Source organism: Lipophrys pholis (genome assembly GCF_963383615.2).
Source record: "Lipophrys pholis genome assembly, chromosome: 14".
Taxonomy (NCBI): Eukaryota; Metazoa; Chordata; class Actinopteri; order Blenniiformes; family Blenniidae; genus Lipophrys; species Lipophrys pholis.
This window is the reverse complement of record NC_137633.1, coordinates 3,580,979-3,602,438: the sequence shown is the minus strand read 5'-3', so window position 1 is coordinate 3,602,438 and position 21,460 is coordinate 3,580,979. Positions and strand designations below refer to the sequence as shown.

General features: G+C 41.5%; 3 protein-coding genes across 3 annotated transcripts; 1 reads left to right on the top strand and 2 right to left on the bottom strand.

Annotated features, from left to right (window-relative positions):
- On the bottom strand, nt 1-3,483 carry stx11a (syntaxin 11a). The gene is made up of 2 exons (XM_080480451.1): nt 3,311-3,483; nt 1-2,469 (listed from the first exon to the last, which is right to left on the bottom strand). Exon 2 carries the CDS (start codon nt 2,462-2,464, stop codon nt 1,574-1,576), a length of 891 nt encoding a protein of 296 aa, XP_080336577.1. The 5' UTR covers nt 2,465-2,469; nt 3,311-3,483; the 3' UTR covers nt 1-1,573.
- A 278-nt stretch (nt 3,484-3,761) lies between these two features.
- On the bottom strand, nt 3,762-7,822 carry LOC308120062 (syntaxin-11-like). The gene is made up of 2 exons (XM_080480450.1): nt 7,708-7,822; nt 3,762-5,806 (listed from the first exon to the last, which is right to left on the bottom strand). Exon 2 carries the CDS (start codon nt 5,802-5,804, stop codon nt 4,905-4,907), a length of 900 nt encoding a protein of 299 aa, XP_080336576.1. The 5' UTR covers nt 5,805-5,806; nt 7,708-7,822; the 3' UTR covers nt 3,762-4,904.
- A 2,755-nt stretch (nt 7,823-10,577) lies between these two features.
- Nucleotides 10,578-20,763, top strand: LOC308119590 (RING finger protein 145). The gene is made up of 11 exons (XM_080479695.1): nt 10,578-10,856; nt 11,452-11,764; nt 12,320-12,428; nt 13,050-13,141; nt 13,437-13,678; nt 14,553-14,728; nt 14,824-14,964; nt 15,212-15,394; nt 15,493-15,640; nt 16,380-16,736; nt 18,585-20,763. Exons 2-11 carry the CDS (start codon nt 11,596-11,598, stop codon nt 19,509-19,511), a joined length of 2,544 nt encoding a protein of 847 aa, XP_080335821.1. The 5' UTR covers nt 10,578-10,856; nt 11,452-11,595; the 3' UTR covers nt 19,512-20,763.
- The last annotated feature ends 697 nt before the right edge of the window (nt 20,764-21,460 follow it).

Here is a 21,460-nt window from a genome sequence, read left to right as displayed (position 1 = left end):
GAGAAAGTTAGACCATTCCTGTGTGAATCCAGGCATGGATGCAGTGAATTCCCAACAGAATGACCGAGTGGTTAAGATTGTGGATCCAATGGACCCCGCCTGGAACCCCACTCCTGTTGGGAATGTTTATTGGTGACTTTTAATGTGTCTGCTCACGAGAAAGGCCATTAGACAAGCACCACTTTGAAGATGGAAATATCTTGGATTTTTACAGCTACTAATCCAAAGATAGGAAAAATGCCAAAAGGTGTTTTTGGTTTTATTTGGAAAGTCTGAACTTTGTACCAGAAGTAGAGCGCGATCGTCATCCTGGTGATCACACAAGCCTCAATAGACACTAGTTAAAAATAGAAGAGGTTACCACAAGCCTGTTGTGGCAGCGGGTAAACGAGTTCAAATGAAAAAAAAAACCCATCCGTTAATGCTGCTTGTAAAAACGTCCCCTACAAATCTCACGGTGCCGGTGAGGAAATGCAATCATTGCAACCCCCGAAAGCCGTTTCGACAACGAGGAGGGAGGCAGTCAAATCCTGAAAACGCCCACGACTGCAGAGTCTGACGGTCTGAGTCACTCCACCAGCTGGCGGCTGGGATTTCCCCAATGACTGATGGGTGCTCATATTTTTTTTATTTATTTTGTTTTAATTTAGGTAGAGATTGGTTTTCCGAGCAAACACAAAGCGGTCGGACGTGTTTGTTCTCCCATTCTCTCGTGTTGAGCGACTTTTGTATTGAAACCCGCTGCGTTATTGGCTTGTGCATCTCCGAGCGACACAAAGGGGAAGTCGTAGGCCCCCGAGGAGCACAGTCATGAGGCGAACACCTCAAAAGGGGGCCGGCCGTGGTATCGTTGCGCAATCCACAGAAAAACCTACTCGCCTCCTCAGCTCACCACAATCAGATGATGTGTTGCATTCAGCGTTTCCAAAGACCCGTTGAGCAACGCCTGCAGCAGGAACCCGGACACTCAAACCATCAAACACTGAGAAAATAGACCGTACTTTACTGATTTAAATACCCAATGTAAGACTTTACAAGGCTGTGGTTTTCATTTGAAATGTTTTTTTTTCTACAAATGTGAACATTCCTTTAAAGAAGAAAAAAAAAAAGTCAATAATAATAATTCTGACGTGAGATGTTGAAACGTAACGAGGATGAATCTTGTTAATGACTGAGCAACTTCCCCCACATACAGTAAATATCTACTCTCATGAAAGTGTAACCGTGCAACTCTGTTTATTCACAAAGTTTGTGGCAAGTAGCTCTTCAAATTACTCAGCACCCTTGAAGTAACGCTCAGTTTGAAAAAGGCCGAGGACGCCTGTTTCAGGGGAATCACAGAGAAGACGTTCCCCACAGACAATCTGGAAATGTAACTGCCATATTGTCTTCAAGTGCTTTGAAATGTCTCTGGAACCTTTTCTTAGACCGACGTGTGACATATGTCACACGCAGAAGCCTACTTATATTATAACTTATATTCATACAGAAACCAAGATGAGTGCACCAGAAGCAGATGTGAATCTAATCTTGATATTCTTGGTAAAAAAAAAAGAAAAATGCTGATCGTGCCTCAGTTGCAGCAAGGGAAGCAACAGCAAAACAGTTTCTTGCAGGGGTTGTTCTTCTTGTACCTCACGGCCTTCTTGATCTGAACCTCAGCCTTGGCGACGTAGTCCTCGGTGGCGTGCACGTTGGCCTCGATGTTGTCCAGCATGCAGCCCTGCTCCTCCACCAGCAGCGCCATCTGGCAGAAGAGCTCGTGAATGTCCCGGATGCGGCCCTCCAGCTCCAGCAGCTCCCTGTGCCGGTTCTCGATCTCGCTGAGAGCGGATTTGGCGGTCCTCCCCTCCGTCAGGATGTCGTCCGAGAAGACGTTCCACTTCCCCGTCTCGATCATCTGGTCGATCTGCTCCCTGGTCACCTCCCTGCCCACGATCTCCGCCTGCCTCTGGATGCGGGTCTTGCAGTTCTCCCTCTGGACCATCTCGGCTTCGTTGTACTCGGACATGGCCTGGTGGAAGGCGCCGGTCAGGGAGACGTACTGCGAGCGCACCATGCGAGCCACCGCCGAGGCGGGCCCGTTCTCCTCGTCCAGACGTTTGGACAGCCGCCCCAGCTTCTCCAGCCGGGCGTAAATGGCTTCCCCTCGGGCCTTTATGTCCCGTCCGAGCGCGTTGGAGTCCCGCTTGATGCTGCTGATCCTCCTGACGGACGTGAGGAACCTGGTGTTCTGCTTCCCCAGACGCTTCACGTCCAGCTTGAGCAGCAGCATCTCCTTCCTCATGGCGTGGCCCTCCTTGTAGATGTCGTCCATCACGTCCTCGCCCTGGAACACGACGGCGTGCTGCTCCAGGTGGACTCCATCGTCGTCTACGCCGTGGGCGTGGCTCTCCAACGGTCTGCGCTCATCCTCCGCCGGCTTGGAGACGAAGACCTGCAGATCGGACAGTCGGTCCTTCATCTCACCTGAGAGACAGTCAAAGGGGGTTTATTGACTTTCAAGAAAACCAGTTTGGGAAAAATGAAGAATTGTGGAAATGCACCTTACTTATGTGAAGCACTTTGGCTTCAGATGCAGTTGTTTTAAAGCGCTCTATACATAAACTTGAAAATTTAAGTAGTTTATTACCAAATCTGGGTAAAAATCTTTTTTGTCAGGTAAATATAAACTCCATGAACATTTTTTTTTATTACTATTTAGTTTAATGTTTTGGCCTTTATTAATACTATTTATTTTTTGTTTTCTCATTACATGGGGGCAGCATTTTTGTGTGTGAAGGATGCAATACAAGTAATGTAATTGTTTTTATAATTCTTTCCAATGTAACATTACTTACACACAACCTTAACATGCTATTAAATTTACATATATTCATAAATAATGTAGAGAAAGCGAATGACTCTGGATTTTAATTTTCTTTTTTTTTTGATGAACCGTTTTGCGTATGAGTGACATTTCATGACATTTGTTATCATAATGGTTTTCATAAACTCCATTTTTAAAGAAGTGACTTCACTTTCTGTACATTGATTCTTGAAGGGTGAGTGAGGACCGATACAAAGGAAGCTGATGAACTCCTTCCTCAGGTTACAACGTCTGAAAAGAAGTTATCCAAAGGTTCACTTCAGTTTTTTTCTGCTGTGTTCGCTTTAAAAAGTGTTGAAGTAAACTCGTCGGGAGAATCAAAAGCTTATTGTGAAAGGATGAGAGAGGGAGACAGCTTGCAAGCAGCAACAGAAATGACAGCATAAAGGTAATTAAACAATTATTATCAGCATGGAGGGATAAAACAGTGATTGTACCCACCTCTGTGCGTTATGCTGCGACGTTACACCATTAAAGTCTCCGGAGCAGAAGAGGTGAGTGCTGAGAGAGTCATTTCCTCTTTTCTTCTCTCGGTTATAAATGTGAATTTCGACATGGACCAGGGTGTGAAGCAGGAACGCGCTTTATCTCTCAGACGCACAATAACACTGAGCGGCAGACTAGAGGCTCTGAAAGCGGAAGATCACGCCTCTCTCTCTCTCTCTCTCTCTCTCTCTCTCTCTCTTCCTCTCTCTCTCTCTCATTCTCACCTCTTTCCTCCCCTGCAAACGTCGCACACTTCACAGCTTTTTCTCTCTTGGTTTCAGTCCAGGAAGCAGAAGGTGCAACACATTAATTAATAAGCGGAGCGACTTTGCGCATTTTGCGCGCAAAAGAAAAAAGGAAAGAAATCGTGCTATTCGTTCAGTTCACATTTGAATCAATGCATCGTGGTTTGAAATAATACTTTAGTCTGGAATTATCTCTTTTAATACATAAAACACTACTTCAACTTGAACTTAACACATTATTTAAGTATTTTCTCCTTCCAGTGGCGCGCTCATTGACTTGGCGTTAATAATAAGGGACATTTTCATCGTGGAGAAATTCACATACAAGTTGAAAATACAAGAATTCATCTTCACAAGAAGCCAGGATAAATGGTTCATTTACATGGATAAAAACAGCAACAAAGAAAATAAACTTAATTACCTCAAATTAACAGGACTTAACTTCTCCACATTCCACAACTTTTGTTGAATCAATGGGTTTTTTTTATGGGAAGTTTCGTGTTTAATGTAACAACATATGAGTTGAAAACTAAGATAAGAAGATATAATGGAAGATGCGTACTTGAGTAATATGCTTAATGAACAGCAAAGTTAAATAATAGGGAAGTACAAAAAGCTAAATGTTTTCTGAATCCTTTTATGGGACAAGTTACGAGTCACTTCTTGTTTCCTTAACTCTGACAATAACCACAGAGATAGCACGTTTGTCTTTGCAAGGCACCAAGTCTTCATCCTGATGAGATATAATGTTTGTGAAAACCTTCTGAAGACATCCATGGAGAATTTTAGCCTTTTTTTTTAAACTGTCAGTTGTGAAATACAATGCAATTTTGATCCGTTTTACTGCTTCTCCTCCAACCACAGACCAATTAGGCCTTGACTGGGCCGATGGCATCAATCGTGTTTTTAACCTTCCAGCTGAAGTTTTCAACAATGTGCTTTCATCAGTGTGGTGTTTTCTGATCAACTGTTTTACTTCTGCTGCAGTCAGCTGAGGCCGGGACTTTAAATGACCCAAAGTAACGATAAGAAACTGAATTTTTAGACTTTTGAATATAACATTTCAAAAGTTTGTGTGGGGTTGTTTGGAACAGGAGAGCTCAACAGTTTGGAGAAATGTGAGTTGCATTATGAGAGAGAAAGTTACGGTGTATCTGAACTTGACTGTGTTTATGTAGATTAATCTGTCGCGTAACAGCATATTTTATTATGTATGCGTGTTTGTCATCCCCCCATTCCTCAGCCTGGAAATCAGTTCAAGCTTGTTCCAGTCATGTTGCAGTGGCAGGCATTAAACATTAAACTCAGTTGTAATAACATGGAAAGCAGCTACAAAACAGCTTCTTGAGTGGGTTGTTTTTATCGGACGTCTTGGCTCTGTCCAGCTTAAAAAGCCCATCTTGAATGGTCCCTTCGGCGTTTTGGACGTTTTTCTGGATGTTCTCGATGGCCGTGCCCTGCTCCTCCACCAGCACGGCCACATCCAGAAACAGCTCCTGGATCCCCTGGATCCTCTTCTCCAGGTCACGGAGCTCGTCGTGCCGGCTCTTGAGCTGCTGGAGGGCGGAGCGGGCAGTCCTCCCCTCCGAGTGGACGCTGAACACAGTTATTTCCTCCTCCTTCTCCATCATCTCCTCCAGCTCCTGCCTGCTGACGTCCCTGCCCACCACCTCCATCTGCCTCTGGATCTGCCGCGTGCAGGCTTCCCTGTGGCTCATCTCCGCGTCGCTGTAGCCGACCATCACCTCGCGGAGAGCGCCGCTGAGGCACTGAAACTGCGTTCTAGCGATGCGCGCCGCAGGGTCAGAGCCGCCATGCTGCGACTCCAGTTCCCCCTTCAGGTCGTTCAAGGCGTGCAGCCGGTGCAGCACGGCCTCCGCCCTGCGCTTGATGTCCGTCCCGATGGCATTGGAGTCCCGCTTGGTCACGTCGTCATGCGAGGTCTTGTTCAAAGCCTGGTAGTTAACGTCCCTCAGCTCGCCGATGTCGTTCTGGATCTGCTGGATTTGCAGGCGTATCTGCTGGGCCTCCTGGAGGACTCCATCCAGATGTGGCTCGGGACCTGATGCTGCTGCTTCTGCTGCTGCTGCTGCTGCTGCTTCGGATCCAGCTGCTCCACGCCCCGTCATATTGTCCAGCTCCACCATGCTGAAACCATCAGTGTCAATCTGCACCTGCTGCAGGTGACTCAGCCTGTCCCTCATGTCTGAAAACAAACAAGAAGGCAACACAGTCACATTTATACTTTAATTATACAGTTTATTCATCATGAGTATGAAATAAAGTCCAGGCTGGAAGTTGAGTGTCCAGCAAGTTATATATTTTTCAAAACAAGAGAAAAGTATCTCGCAAAACTAAGTTACGGGAAAATCCAGTGACTTCAGAAACCACAACACACTTGAACTGAGTTCAATACGATTCAGTTTTAGTCATTTCGTTGCACTTGAAATTCCAATAAATTGTAAAAATGATTTGAGAAAGACGGGAAAGAACAGGCTGTTCAGAACACAAACTAAAGATTCAGTTCTTGTTTCTTCAGACAAACATGCAGGAAAATACAGACGGTGATGGTAAAACACACAAACTACAAGATTTAGGCAACATATATTAGTAAGAATTTGAAATGCAGTTAATGTAATTATCTTTCAAACAAAGCCACGGAGGCTTTGAGGGCCAGAAGAGAGCAACATTTCAACTTTCACCTGATCAAAACTGTAAATTACAGCGTAAAAAAAACAATCAGTAACTTTTTTTGCTTCATATTTTGCACCAGAAATATTCTACTATAATCAATAACTGTGATGAATTGATCACACATGTTGGTTGGAGCCTTCAATGTAAAAATGAAGCTTTAACATCAAGCTGTCAGAGTATATTGTTGCACACTTTTATGTGATTAAACAGGGAAACTGGGCTGTTTTGGGTGTCTCAATAGTGTGTGTCTGCCTCAGAACAACCGCTTTTGTTGTGGCACCTATTCTCTAGTGACTCAATGCACCATCTGGTGGCGCAAACCGGTATTACATGACTTAACAAGACGCGCCACTTTGGATAACTGACCGACTTCAGAGGATATTCCACAACACAGAAATTTCTTGAGGATTGTTTGTCTCATTTAGCTGAATTTTTGTTTAAATATTATTATTAATGTCAAATTGTGGGAGAATTCTGCGTGGTATACTCATCAAAAACAAAAGAAAGTGAAATCAGAGGTAGAAATGGCACATGAAGGATAAGGTAAGTCATTTCTTTATAAACCCTGAGAAAAAAAAATTGCTTTTACTTAAATCTATTATGCAGTGACTGAAGGCAACAGGTCTTGACTACGCTAATTATATATTCTTTCACTAAGCCGGAGATTTTTAAATGCCTTTGTGCTGAAAATGTGGCGATGGTGCAAACATCTTCCAAGTCTCCAGTATCGAGTAATCTTATATGAATGCTGCTGATCCACATGGACATTTAATCTGGCTCAGGACTCGGCCGACAAGTTCCCAAAGAGTAAAGTGCAGAATGAAAGTGAGTGAGCTTGTAATTAAAGTAAGATGCTGTTTAAAAAAAAAAAAAGAAACAGTCGAATGATGCCCAATTTCTGTGAATGTTTTTAAAAAACAAACATGAACCAGGAAGAAATACTTGGTGTGGGTTGTGAGGAAGTTTGCACTGAAGTAGAAGTACTTACAAACTCACAAAAGAATAGAAAAACAAAAGCACGATGATAAATGAATGATGATGTAAAGCCGAAGTTTTTTTTTTTTATACATATATATATATTTTGAAGAACTTAATGGAATGGGAAGTTTGAATTCAGGTTCTCTACATTTGACTGCATATTATTCAGATTAATAATAGTATTACACAGCGGATGCCACTTTGCAGCTCCCAGGGAGCAACCAAGGGTTCCGGGGCCTTGCTCAAGAGCCTGAACCGTGTGCTGATCCTGGGATTTGAACCGGCAACCTCCCTGTCATAAACTCTCATGTCAGTCAAGAAGCAGAAACAGTGGACGTTAAAACTGAACCTATTAAAGAGGTTTCGCCGCCTATAATCTCACGTCTAACTTCAATCACGCGGCACAACAAGTTTAATCACAGGTATTGTTATTACCTTTAGATGTATTTCTTTTCTCTCCTTTAGCTCATCCAGCAAAATGTATCCGGGTCCCGTGAGCAGTGTGAGCGCTGAACGAGTTTCCAGACATGATATCTATCGTCTGACCTGTGAAAGAGGAGAGCTTCTCAGAAAACAAATATTTCTACATTCCTCTCGTGTCACATGAAGGTAAAAAACTGTGACATGCAGTAACAATGATTGTAGGACGACTCGTCCATGGACGAGATTTCAGAATTTGTTCTGAGAAAATAAATCCTGTACAATGTATTTTTACATATTGTTATTTCTAGTTGATATTTCACATATTTTTTCATATATGTAGTATATGTGCGTATATATTTAGTATAGTACAGCTTATCACACCTCCCTCAGACCTACACTGGCCTGGTCACGCCTCAGATCTAACCCTAAAGACTTCTTCATAATGAAATATATATCTTGTGTTTTTGTGCCAAATATACTTTATAATCCTTCAAAATGTGTCAAATATACTTTGAAACTCTACCGGTGAGTCAAACGGTGTTTTGAACAAGCGCACGCTTTCCCCGTGTTAAAACTGATTTCTGGGTTCCTCGCGGAGAAGCGTGATGGAGGATTGTGGAGGTCGTGTTGTGAGCGCTCGTCGAGATAAAAATCAAGAACAGAAGCGACGGACGCGCCACCAGAAACGAAAATAAAAAGGAAGTATCTCAGATATGCTATCTTCAAAACGGCATTTGACTGAAACATTCATACGTGATAAGAAATCAGAAAGACGAGTTTTAAAAAAAAAAAAAAAAAAAAAGTAAATCAGCTTTATCATCTTCACCCGGTGTCTCAACTCGACCGAGGTCATGCAAACGGAAACCAAGTGATCATTAGTCACGCAGCTAGAAGTATCTTTTGGATCAGCTGATGTTTACTTTCCAGAGTGGTTCATGATTAATCATTTCCATCAACGTCCTTGAGTTCTGAGTCACTGTGGCTTTGTTTCCTAAAGTGATTTTAATTGTCTGATGCCAGCAGATAGAGGCTCAAATACATTTTATTTAAGAGTACAATCGCAGTGTACATTGCAAGCTTGTTTACATTTACCAACTTCACCCAATCTCATGCTTCTCGATATAAATTTACAGCAAAGTGACTCAACACTGCCACCTACTGCCCAACAGATGTACAACTTCAATTTATCACATTGTCACTTTAAAGCTTGTTGCTTTTCTCTGATGTACTGTCGAGCTGGAATTCAGCCTTGAAATATTTAATATACCAGGGTGTTATATTACTATATAAATGCTTAAGCCTGTTTGATGGTGTAATAAAGGCACTGACGATATATAACGACAAATGTGACATATAAAGACCAAATCAACCACTATTGACCACCACGTTTCATCCAAACGTTCATTCTCACATTCAAGCAGTATTTTCATGAATTATTTATCTATTTCTGCCAAAATTCAAGAAAGTACTAGGAGAAACTGTAGTTATAAGAGTTGTTCCCTAAAACAAACATTCTGTACGGGGTCGTTTTGGTTTTCTGGGTTTTTTTTTTAGTTTCCTATACGAATAAATTCATCTACTAACGTGAAATGTTTATGGTCGTTGAGTTTGTGCTCAAAATAAATCAGAAAGCATAAGGAAATGTCACGTCAATTCAAGACCATCATGACGCAGTGATATATATATATATACATATATATATATATATATATATATATGTAACCACTATGTATGTAACATATATGTATATGTCATGTGATGGGCTTCCTGCAATGTTTTTTGTTTTTTTTCTGTAACTTGCTTGGTCTCTCTTGGCCTTAAATATCTCTGATAGTTTAGAAAGTAAAAGTCGTCTGCCACATGTCGGTGTTCCGACTCCTTTTATCTCTATAGTGGCTTTTTAATTATTTGGATCTCTTTTTACTAATCTTCTGTCAGATTCTGTGTAATTTGTTTTATTCATCTGGAACTGTTTATTTTTTTACTTTTTTTGGTTGCTATTATTGTTAATATTGCTAAACTGCATGTGTTTTTTGGTGCATTTGTATTCTGTTCGTTTTTCTTTCATTTTGATCGATCAGTTCGTTGAATGTTGTCGTTCCACACCCTTCAGTTTATCATTTATGTCTCTTTTGTTTCATTCTTTTCTTGATGTTTGACTTTCCAGCATTAGTAGTGGAGGTTATAATAGTACTGATGGTAGTAGTTGTAGTAGTAGTAGTAGTAGTAGTAGTCGTAATAATAGTGGTTGTAGTTATAGTAGTGGTAGAAGTAGATGTAGTGGTAGTAGTGATAGTAGTGGTAGATATAGTAGTGGAGGTAGTAATCATAGTAATAGTAGCGGTAGTAGTAATAGTAGTAGTAATAATAGCGGAGGCAGTAATCAGATGTGGTGAGTAGTGTGTTGGTGGTAGTAGTAGTAGTAGTAGTAGTAGTAATAGTTGTAGTCGTATTAGTGGAGGTAGTAATAGTAGTGATAGTAATTCTAGAAGTGATAGTAATATTAGTAGTGGTAATAGACGTCCTGGTAGTGGAAGTAGTCATAGTAGCAGTGGTTGTGGTGATGGTAATAGTAGTAGTAGTAGTAGTAGTAGTAGTAGTAGTAGTAGTAGTAGTAGTAGTAGTAGTAGTAGTAATATGTGGTAGTAATTCCAGAAGTGGGAGTGATATAAGTGGTAGTGGTTATAGACTTCCTGGTAGTGGAAGTAGTAGTTGTAGCAGTGGTAGTAGTGGTGGGAATAATCGTATGAGTAGTACTTTTAGTAGTAGTAGTAGTAGTAGTAGTGTTGGTAAAAAATAATACTGTAGTAGTTTATGTAGTGACTCTTTTATTTTGAATAGAAGAATCTTCGCATGTGATTGGTGCGCTTCACCGTGACGTCATACCGGAAGCAGCCACGCAAGCGACTGAAGTCACAACATTACGTCTAAAGTCTCTGAACTCTGCACCATGTCGCTCAATTGTACCCGCTCGCATTGAGTTTTCGTGACGGCGCCGGCTTCAAACCATCTCGGGGAGGCAGCAGTTGCAGGAAAGCCGAACTGGTTCTCGCGCGGTGCTTTAGAAACATGTCGTTTGTCGCTATGAGAGCTAACTACCAGCAGCTGCTAGCGTTAGCTGGCAAATGGCTGCTGGGCTGTGCTGCCTGTCACTGGACCAAGTGAGTGAAATGTTCCACTAAAGCTTTACTACACTGCCAACAAAATAAACCACGAGGTTCCTATTGGAGCAGAAAAGTAGGGACTTCTGCTTGATATTTACTCGTCACTTAAGAGAGTAAAGTGAAAGCGAAATACTTTCTTGAAGTGTTTGGGGTGTTTCATGTTTACTGTCTACTAGATGTATCTGCTATAAACGTATCGGTGCACTATAGTCATAATGATATAATAATTATTTTAATTATTCTACTTCTCTGTACTTCAGCTTTGAGTGAAATAATTGCTAAACCTGAAATCAAGGTCATTCTGCACCCAGAAAAACTCAAATGTGTGTCAAAAATGCATCCTTATAACATTTATCCTTTATATTTTATCTTCCAATATATATAGTTTTATATTTTTTGACTGTTAATCAGAGTAATTTGTTTTGAATGTGGATATTCTATACTTGCTATTGAAGCAATAACACACCCAGTTTTTAAAAACAAACCAAAACTGAGTAGTCTTGTCATGCTTTCATTCGTAAGTGAGTAACTCAACCAATGTATGGGCTGCGGTGATTAACCCATTCACTCGTGGATTGCTGATGCATTTCAGATGACAAGACGACGAGCATGGTGCTGAAGCTGCTGGGAACCCGAGAGCTGTGAAGTGACGCCATTTGCCACAACAGCATGCGACCCACAAGCTCCCTGTCGCTCTCGTTTTCATTTTGCCTACTGACCAAAACCTAAAGTCGCGATGCCTCGCCTGGAGGAGTTGGCCAACGTTGCCCTCAGGGTGCCAAACATACTGGTTCTGGACCTCCTCTATAAATGTGATATTGACGGTCTGACCGTGCATCTCAAGGCCAAAAACGAAGACATGCTCTTCAAATACAAGTATGTCCTCTGGAACATGTATTACCTTGGTAAGTCGACACGTCATGAAGAGTTACAGGGAAAAGTTGTGTCCATCATGTGAATGAATCATAACAAATTTACCAGAGCATCCCTGAGATATAAACTGCTCACAAAAACTAACAAAATCTGTGTTCAGTAGGTTTTTTACTTGTTGTAACAATGCTTTTTGGTGATAAATCTTATAAGATAGGAAAACCGGAGTTGGGAATCCACATGATCACCTCCGCTGCTCATCCAACAAATGCATTTTCCTGTCCAATGTATCATCATTTCCAATGGCGTACACATTGCTACAACAAAGAAATGTGATTTATTACTTTATGTGCTTAATTCCCTGCCTGCAAATTTTTAATTCCTTCACAAAAACTCCTGTGCATTTTGAAATTATTTCAATAAAATTCATAATTTGAAATCGAATGTGATGTAATCCATTATTCCAGGTGTACATCAGATTAGTTTGTGTATATATATTTATATATATATATAATTAATATGATCCTGTTTGGTGTTAATCTTTACAATTCAAGACATTAATAAACTAAAAAGGCACATTTTTCTTTCAGGTCATGTGATAAACTTGGTGGTGTTGGTCCTGCCGCTGAGACACATCGTGACGCTCTACCTCCACATCCTCGCCGCCCTCCTCCTTTACATGGGACATCAGATTTCCAAGTGAGACCCTCTAGTGTGATTTCTTCTGCCGCATATAGGGATCTATCAACCCTCCTCCTTTGTACCCAATATCTTGAAGATATTTCACTTTCGACGTGCTGCGTGGTGTGTTCACGAGATCACAATATTCTTGTGTTTACTGGCCGGGCTGAAGCATCTAAATTGGAAATATATGACTCGGTTACAAAACTGATAATAGATATCTGAATAATTAATGCTGTGTGATTAGAAGTTATTTTCCGAGATGTTTTCTGTGCTCCTCAACTCTCATGCCAAGTAGTCATTTTGGATTGAAAGCTGAGCTTCCTCAGATTATATTGTTGACTTCTATCATTTAAACAAAAGCATCATTTTAGATGCTTTTATTTTCAAATTCCTGGTGAAGTAGTTGCATGAAGTCTGCTGCGGTTGCATCTGCATTAAAGCTTATTTTAGCATTAGAATTCATCCACTTTAGACTTGTAATGTATTATTAGAAAATGATCATTATTGATGTTGCGTATTTCTTTTTATCTTGATTTAATCATCCAGGGGAAAGTATCCCACTGACTCAATCTCCCTCAGTTGGGCTCCCGATGAAGCCCCCTCCTCCAAATTTGAGACACATTTGTTGTTTTGCAGGAACTATGTACGAGAGGAGCTGCAATACGGGTATGAAGGAGCAGTGTACCGCGACTCTGTAGTTTTCAACAGATTAGTCTCCGCCATGACGAGTGAGTACCAAATCAAACCTGAACACATAATCACCTTTCAATTCTTATTGCAAACTATTTTTTTTTTTTTAAGTGACATTTTTGAATATAATGTAATCAAAGCTCTGCTGTGCATTTAAAAAGAAGAGAACAGCAGGTTTTTCCTCACTATCTCAATTCTGGGGCTGAAGATGTAATAAAATCCACCTCAAACGGTTGTTTGTGTACATCAATAGTTTCACAGTGTTGAAAAATCAATATTAATGTCTAATCAGGTTTCCTTTTTTAAACATCTTGATGATTGTTTGCACCACAGGTCAGATTATTCTCAGCACCCTGTGTGCCTTCCTGATGAAGACCAGAAAGGTGTGGCTGTTCTCGGTCCACCTGCTCCCCCTGCTGGCCCGACTCTGCGCTGCTCCTCACGCCACGCTGCTCACACTCAACACTTTCTCCATGGGCCTGACCGGAGCCGGCATCGGCCTCTTCCTCCTCTCGAATCTCTTTGTGCCATATCGACTCGCAAGGGCTGCCTACTCGGAGCTGCTCCACCTGGAGGTGCCCACACCTTTCCTCTCTGATTTCATTTATTACCATTTTGGGGGCAAAATAAAAGATTTGTGGAGCGAGTTTGATAAGGTTTTACAGTGTTTCTTCATGTTTTACTAAATTAGGTTTTATTATTATTGGTTTAAGATATTTAGAGAATACATTTTTTAAATTTTTTTTAATCACGTCAACAGTAAAATTGAAACATTACAATTTTTAACATTCAACTATTTAAAGGTATTTTCTCCCTCTGCAGAAATTACTTCAAAAACACAAACAGCTCCTGAAAATGAGCCCATAGAAACAAAATGCAGGTTTTATCAGGTCGTGTTTTTAATAAAAGTCACTTTGTGTGGCTCCCTACTTCTTCCTAAACCAACATTTGTTTTTAACACTTGAAGTTTTAATGTTGTAACTAATTGAGCTTTTATTCATAATTTCTCTAAATATTGGTGTAATCTTAAAAAAAAAAAAACACCCCAGATTCTTCCAATATTTTTACAGTTCTGACATATGAACTAAATGGCTTTTTAAGCTATATAATACTCTTAAGTATTTTAAATGTAATAATTCTGGCTAAAGTTTTTATTGTCAGTTACAAAAACTGATATTCAGTTCGACACTCTCCTTAGTAGCAGCATCAAAAGATAAATAATATAAAGTAAAGTTAAATACAGATTTAAAAAATCTGTACATCTGAAATATATCCAAAAAAAGAGATAATAGAAAATGATGTGATCATTATATAACCATGTAATATTGCAATTAAGCATAGAAAAAGTGAAAAAAAAAATCAGATGTTATGATATATTGTGATATTTTAATACTGTATTTTATGGCTTAAAAGATAAAAATATTTCAAACATCTTCTGGCCTGGTCCAGGTGATCGAGCTCTACAGGCTTCTGGCTGTGGGAATCTCTCTATGGAACCAGTTTGCCGTCCCAGTGCTCTTCAGCGTCTTCTGGTTCGTCCTGTTCGTGGTTCAACTGTGCTCAGACGCCATGTCAGCCGGCTCCTCCGCAGCCCATCAGGGAATCATGTTCTTCCTGCTCACAAGGTGCGGTGACCATATGGCTTTTTTTGGTTTTGTGTTTGGCGCCTGTTGCATCGTCTTCATAATGAGTCGTCTCATCTCTGCTTTAACTCCTGCAGTGTCTCTGAATGTTGCGCCACGCCGTACTCTCTTCTGGGCCTGACCTTCGTGGTCTCCTATCTCGCTCTGGGTCTGCTCAACCTATGCAAGTTCTACCTGGGAGGTTACGCCGCCGTTCAGAACGAGAACGTCATGCACAGGTGGGACGTCGGGTCTTATATAATTCACTTATTATTCATTCACGTAACAAAATTTGGCCCCGTCTCACAACTTGTCACCTAATCGCTAATCAAAGCTGCTCCAATGCTTTCGCGATTTCGGTGACCGTTTTATTACTTTACATTGAGATAAAGTTGTCGGACTTTGTGCCTCTCAAAACACAACGCATAACTCTGATTAATGGCCTGGCGGTTTAGATTTAACCTCAACCTTCCACCCTGTTTCCAGAGGGGTGACGGAGGGCGTCACTCTGCTGCTGCTCGCCCTTCAGACGGGCCTGTTGGACATGCAGGCGCTGCAGCGCACCTTCCTCCTCAGCATCATCCTCTTCATTGTGGTGACGTCAACCCTGCAGTCCATGATCGAGATAACAGATCCTATTATTCTGTCCCTGGGCGCGTCACGTAACAGGTACCGGCAGCAGCCGGGAATTTTGTTTTGAGATTAGATAGAGTTTGTGGTTGAAAAACAAAAACAAAAATCCTGAATTCATTTCTGTGTTCTTTCAGAAGTCTGTGGAAACATTTCCGAGGCCTCAGCATGTGTCTGCTTCTGCTGGTTTTCCCAGTTTTCATGGCTTATAAAATCTCCCAGTTCTTCCTCATGGACTTCTGGCTCCTTATATTGGTGTCCAGCTGCATGCTGACCTCTCTTCAGGTACAAACAGCCAAGTTTTTGTCTTGTATAATGTAGAAATAGAAAACTGGAGCTGGGCTCCTGTTTGTAGCTCAGCTTGAGTTTTGGAAGATGTTGGCTCCGCCTAGTGGAAGATGACGGTAAAACACGTTACAACACATCTCTCTACTACTGTCTCATTATTTCTTCATTTTGGATTCTAAAGAACACATGATAAAAAGGACTAGCAAATTTAAAAAAATTATCAAAAGTTTACTGGCAATTTACCAGGAAATAGAATTAAAAGCCAAGAGCTCACAAAAAATAATTTCACCATTAAATTGTACAATTACACTTTTTACATACAACCTGAGCTCTTCACTCTCGCTGGGGGGAAAATAAGGAATTTCCTCAAGGAGATTAATAAAGTATAATGTTTTTGTTTAGTTTGGATTTAACACAAAAACGCAAAGACAAGAAGCATCATTCTCATATTAGCAGATTATGAATGATACCGTTTAAATCATTGATAGAAATGAGTGTTTTTGTTTATTTAAATTACCAGGTGCTGAGTGTGAAAATGCAATTTTTCAATTAGAATCTATAGTGAAATTTAAACAACAAAAAATTATATTGAAAAAAAAACAAGTCATCGAAGTGGTAAAAGAAGAACATATTTATATGACTAAAACTTGTTGTTTCACCTGATTTTAAAATATTTTAAATGTAAAAATAAATTTTTAGAACTAAATGTGCATTCTTTTGTTGGCACTCCTGCCAGGTTACCGGCACCATGCTGATCTACTCCCTCTTCATGGTGGAGCTGTTCCGCAGCAACCCCATCGAGAGCCTGGACGAGATCATCTACTGGGTGAACGCCGTCAGCCGCGTGCTGGAGTTTGTGGTGGCGCTCTGCGTGGTGGCGTACGGCACGTGGGAGTCCCTGTTCGGGGAGTGGAGCTGGATGGGCGCCTCGGTCATCATCATCCACTCGTACTTCAACGTCTGGCTGCGGGCGCAGTCCGGCTGGAGGAGCTTCCTGCTCAGGCAGGAAGCGGCCAAGAAGATCAACTCGCTGCCCAGAGCCACGGCGCGGCAGCTGCAGGAACTCAACGACGTGTGCGCCATCTGTTTCCAGGTCGGTCGCTCTGACACGGGCTGAAATCAACAATACAAAAACACAATTTCAAGACCAACGTGGATACGACGCTTAATTTTCAGGTCAATTAACCAAAGGAGGGATCAGGATTTTAGCTTTTTGACCTAAATATAATATAGGCGTATGTTAGAAAAATATATATATTAAACATATTAACATTCAGGCACATGTTGGGTTAGTGGGTGTCCCTGGGCTTTTTACTAATGACTCACAGTTCAGTGTGACATTGTCCCCATTGTGATATTTTCCCCATCATTATCATATAGAGTTCCTAATAAATAATATTTCCAACTGTCAGGCGGAGACGATCCGCAAAGTGAGATATAATGTCACGAAATGTACTAAACGAACAATAGCTATGGAAAATGTAAATTTTTCCTTAATGTATAACAGTCTGCTTTACAGAAGAGGATGGTTATGGCACGTTCGGGTTAATAAATCTATACAAACTGACCTCTGTAGTAACAAACTAAAATGCACTGGTGAAAGAAACCCTGCTAAAAACAATGAAGACAACAGGCCAGTTTTGTGATCGTATTGCAGCTAGACTGTCTCTAAATCTCTTTGTTTTGTAAAGTGTTACTGGTGGAGAGTATAGAAATAATTAGCTGCGACACACGTACAAGGCCACAGGTAAAAGTGGAGAACAGCAGCACCTGTAGCAGGTGGTGAGGATGACAAATACATCATGAACCGACCTCTCGCGACCTTATTGGCTTCAGTTCTTGACGGAGAAGTGTGGCGTGACTGTGGAGTTACCCTGCTGTGTGTATTTCCAATACATGACATAGTTTCTACCTTTTAAAGCCTGTTTTTCCCGTATCTCCAGTTTGGCCCAACCCCTTTCTGTGCTGGTCTTACGCATTTCTTTGGCTTTGAGCCATGTTTTGTTTTGGGGTTTTTTAACCTTCAGTACAATGTCCCTCTTTTATTGTCAAGGAAGCAGCGAGAGAAATTCTTGTAATTCTAATGGGGAGAGCAGATAAAGACGAGATAGTTACAAGGAAATCTCCTGGTGAGAAGTTGTAAAAGTGTAGATGAAATCCAAGCTGAGAGTCGGTGACACACGGTGGAGCCGCTTTGAAAAATAGACGAGAAGTTCAGTCTGTTTTATTCTTGACCTATTCACAAAACTTGAAATACACAGTGTCAGAATATTTAAATATGGTCTTAGTTTTTAGATGGTTTTTCTATTTTTTATTTTCAGGATATATTTATAACATTCGGGGGGGGAAAAACACTTGAAACAATTAATTTTGAAGTAATGTGTGTCGACTTAACTGACAAAATAATGATATTATTCAATACCAATGGATTTGTCAAGATGCGCCGATATAGAATAGAAGTGACTACTCTGATCACTAAAGATTAATACATTTACACTGGTAATTGAAGGTAATAGCATTGAAAACAGCATTATACCTATTTTTATAAAAAAAAAAAACATATTGTCACTTTTAATTCAATTAAATATGTTTTTCTTGTCATGGCTGGAGGCTGAAATTGAACAAAACCCACTGTTCATAACTTTAAAATGGATGCAAGTTAGAATATAAGTAGAAACATTCCAAAACGTTTATAAAGATTATACATTTCCTCTGAATGGCTGTATAATAAAGTATTTGTATAGTTTATGCGGCTGACTGTATGTTGACCAAACAATAAAAACTAATCAGAATTTTTAAAACTGTAATAACTTTATAGTCTTTCAAGGGTTTGAATTGATGAACATTAATAAATCATGTAAAACTTTATTATTTGTCATAACCACCAAACTACACAGAGAGCTGCTTGAATTTTAACCAGATGTCGTTCCTCCCGTCACAGGAAATGAGCGCTGCTGTCATCACCTACTGTGGGCATTTCTTCCACGGTAACTGTCTCCGCAAGTGGCTGTACGTCCAGGAAACCTGTCCCATGTGTCACCAAACGGTCCGGCCCACTCCGCCGGGCCAACGCCACGCGTCGGGCGACGACCATGACGACACGCCTCCTCCACCCCCTCAGAGAGACGCCGGGCGAGATCCGGCAGCAGGAGAGGGAGACCTCAACCCGGACAACCCGGACAACGGTGGAAATCAGGAGATGCAACGTGAGGATGTAACTCCTGATCCCACCGAGCAGCAGGAAGAAGAGGTGGAGGTGGAGGTGGAGGTGGAGGAGGTGGAGGAGGAGGAGGAGGAGGAGGAGGGGGGAAGGTTCCAGAGAGGTGACGGTAGCGGCGAGCCGGCTGAACCTCGCAGTGATGCTGTTCGAGGTCTTCGTTTTAGCTCCAGTGGAGACTTTGTTGGATTTGTCAGGCCAGTGCTGCCAGGGGACCTTTCAAGTCCTTCACTTCCAACCCACACTCTTAACAGACTCTCCCGATGTCGGGATCGCGACAGAGACTCGCCACTGCCGTCGACTTTTAAACCCGTGAATGACGATACGTTACAGGGCCGAACTGAATCAACGGGACCTGAAGACTTTGCGGCTCCCCGGCCGAGTTCTGACGGGATGGCGGACTCGCGCAACAACTTTGATCCACTGGAGGTAAACGATACTGGGAACTATAAAGGGAGTGTCGAAATCCAAACCGTCGTCAAATCATGCAGTCAAAACTCTCAACTGTTGGAGGGAAGCGAACGTTTTCAAAACCACCAAGGTAACGGTACGTCCTCGGACTCGGACTCGGACGCGCCCGGAGGGGCCGCGGCGGTCCGACAGATCTGCCGGTCGACCTCCTCTTGCACAACCACGGACGTCAACGACTGACCGACCGACCAACAGACCGACCTGCATCAGTGCCTTGAAAGGATGTGAAGGACTTGTTCTCTGTTAGCAGGGAAGAATCAAAACACATTTGCCTTTTATATGTGAATCATTGGGGGGGGGGGGGGGGGGGGGGATGCCTCACGCAGCGCTGCCTGTTGGGACGAGAGCGTCCTCAGACAACGAACAACAAGGTACGTTCTCAGTGAGAGGGGTTGAGAGGTTTCCATCTGCTTGTGTCGAAGCACAATTACGAACCGTCAAAGACGTGGTGTGGTTTAACGGGAAGCGCGTATAGAAGATATCTGGTGCGCGGGGAGACATTGCATGTTTACCTCACAGGATGGCGTTGTGTTACAACCCGCAGCAACGTGACATTTATAGTGTGGAAATACAATCAGACGGTGAGGTTAGGAGTGAGCGTCTCCAAGTCCTTCCCTCACACTCTTAATGTAGCTGGACGAGGTTCAAGCTCCTTCTGAACCTAAACAAAGCCAATATGGAAGGTATGTGTGCTGCGAGGAGCTCGGGGGAGAGTTTGTTATGTAATCTCGTCTTCGCTCTCCTCCGAATTTCATCGTGTGTTTTGAGTGATTTTTGTGTGTGTGCTACCACTGCGACGGAGCTCGAACCTCTCCAGGATGTGTCCTGCTGCCCCCCACCCACCCTCAGCTGGGACGTCCGCGACCTTAATGTGGATAAATATTTTTTGGTATACGAGGTGATCGTTGTCCTCGGATGACGGCGTCCTCGTTACAACATGCAGCAGCGTGATGTCAGCGCCACCTTTTCTCCACTGGGAGGGAAATAACAAAACAACAACAAACAACAACAAAAAAAAAAAGGATAGAAATTTATCTTTAACCAGACAGTGTAACGAATGTGCTTCGGTTTAGCAATTAATTTGTCTGGGCTGAATATGACCGTGACATTATGTTGGGCTTTTGTGTAAATGTAAAGAAGATTATGATGAGTAATTATGAAGAATAAAATGAAAATGTGTGTAACGACAAAGCGATGATCTTTCTTCAGTGTTTACCGAATGCTAGCGGGTGATGTTTACTTTTACTTTTTATTTAATTTTGCTTTCCTCATAGTTTAGGGCATTTGTGTGGCAGCGGAGTGACTGAAATACTTCATTTATTTTCAGTCAGCCATTTGTACGGCGGTCCCTCTCCTCCTCCCAAGACTTTATCTTATGTTGTGACTGTTTTCTGTAATAAATAAATTATGACAGGCGCACAATGTTGTGGCTTGGCCCAACAAAGTCGTCCGTACATCCATCTTCTATCAACCATTATCCAGTGGTTTAAAGCTACCCACTGCCACACCGGGCAGCTGGATACACTGTGGATCAAATAAATAATTGACAGCATGATTCATATCTTAGCAGTAGTTTGCTTTCCTTTGTCTCCTTTTGTTCCATTTCTACCACATCATCTCTATTTCCCTTTCAATAGCTTTTTCTTCTCTCTGAGGTCATCTTTCACCTCTTAATGTGTGTTTTGCCATTATGGACGCCCGAATCTGTCCTTGCACTGCAAATGACTTGGCAGGTGTCAAGATTTAAAATCCTACTTTTAGACACTAGAGATAATTTGGCTTCTTTCAAAAGTTATTTACTCATTTTTAGTCCTTGATTCTACAGTATAATCTTGCATCTAGATTTAATAATCTTATTTCAAGGTTTTTTACCAAGTGAAGTAATATGTACTTGCTGCATAGACGTACAAGTTCTCTAGTAACTTTCTTCTCAAATTCAATATTGCAATAAAAATCTCTTTGCATAATAATTGAACTTAAGTATTTTTGATTTCAACCAGTTTTTAAAACCCCAATGATATGTTTTGTTTTATCACGCTATGTAATTGTGACACATTGTTATGCAATGATTTTAAAACTGCAATCGTCATTGGTGTCGGTCATTTAACATTACACACCCTGCACACACG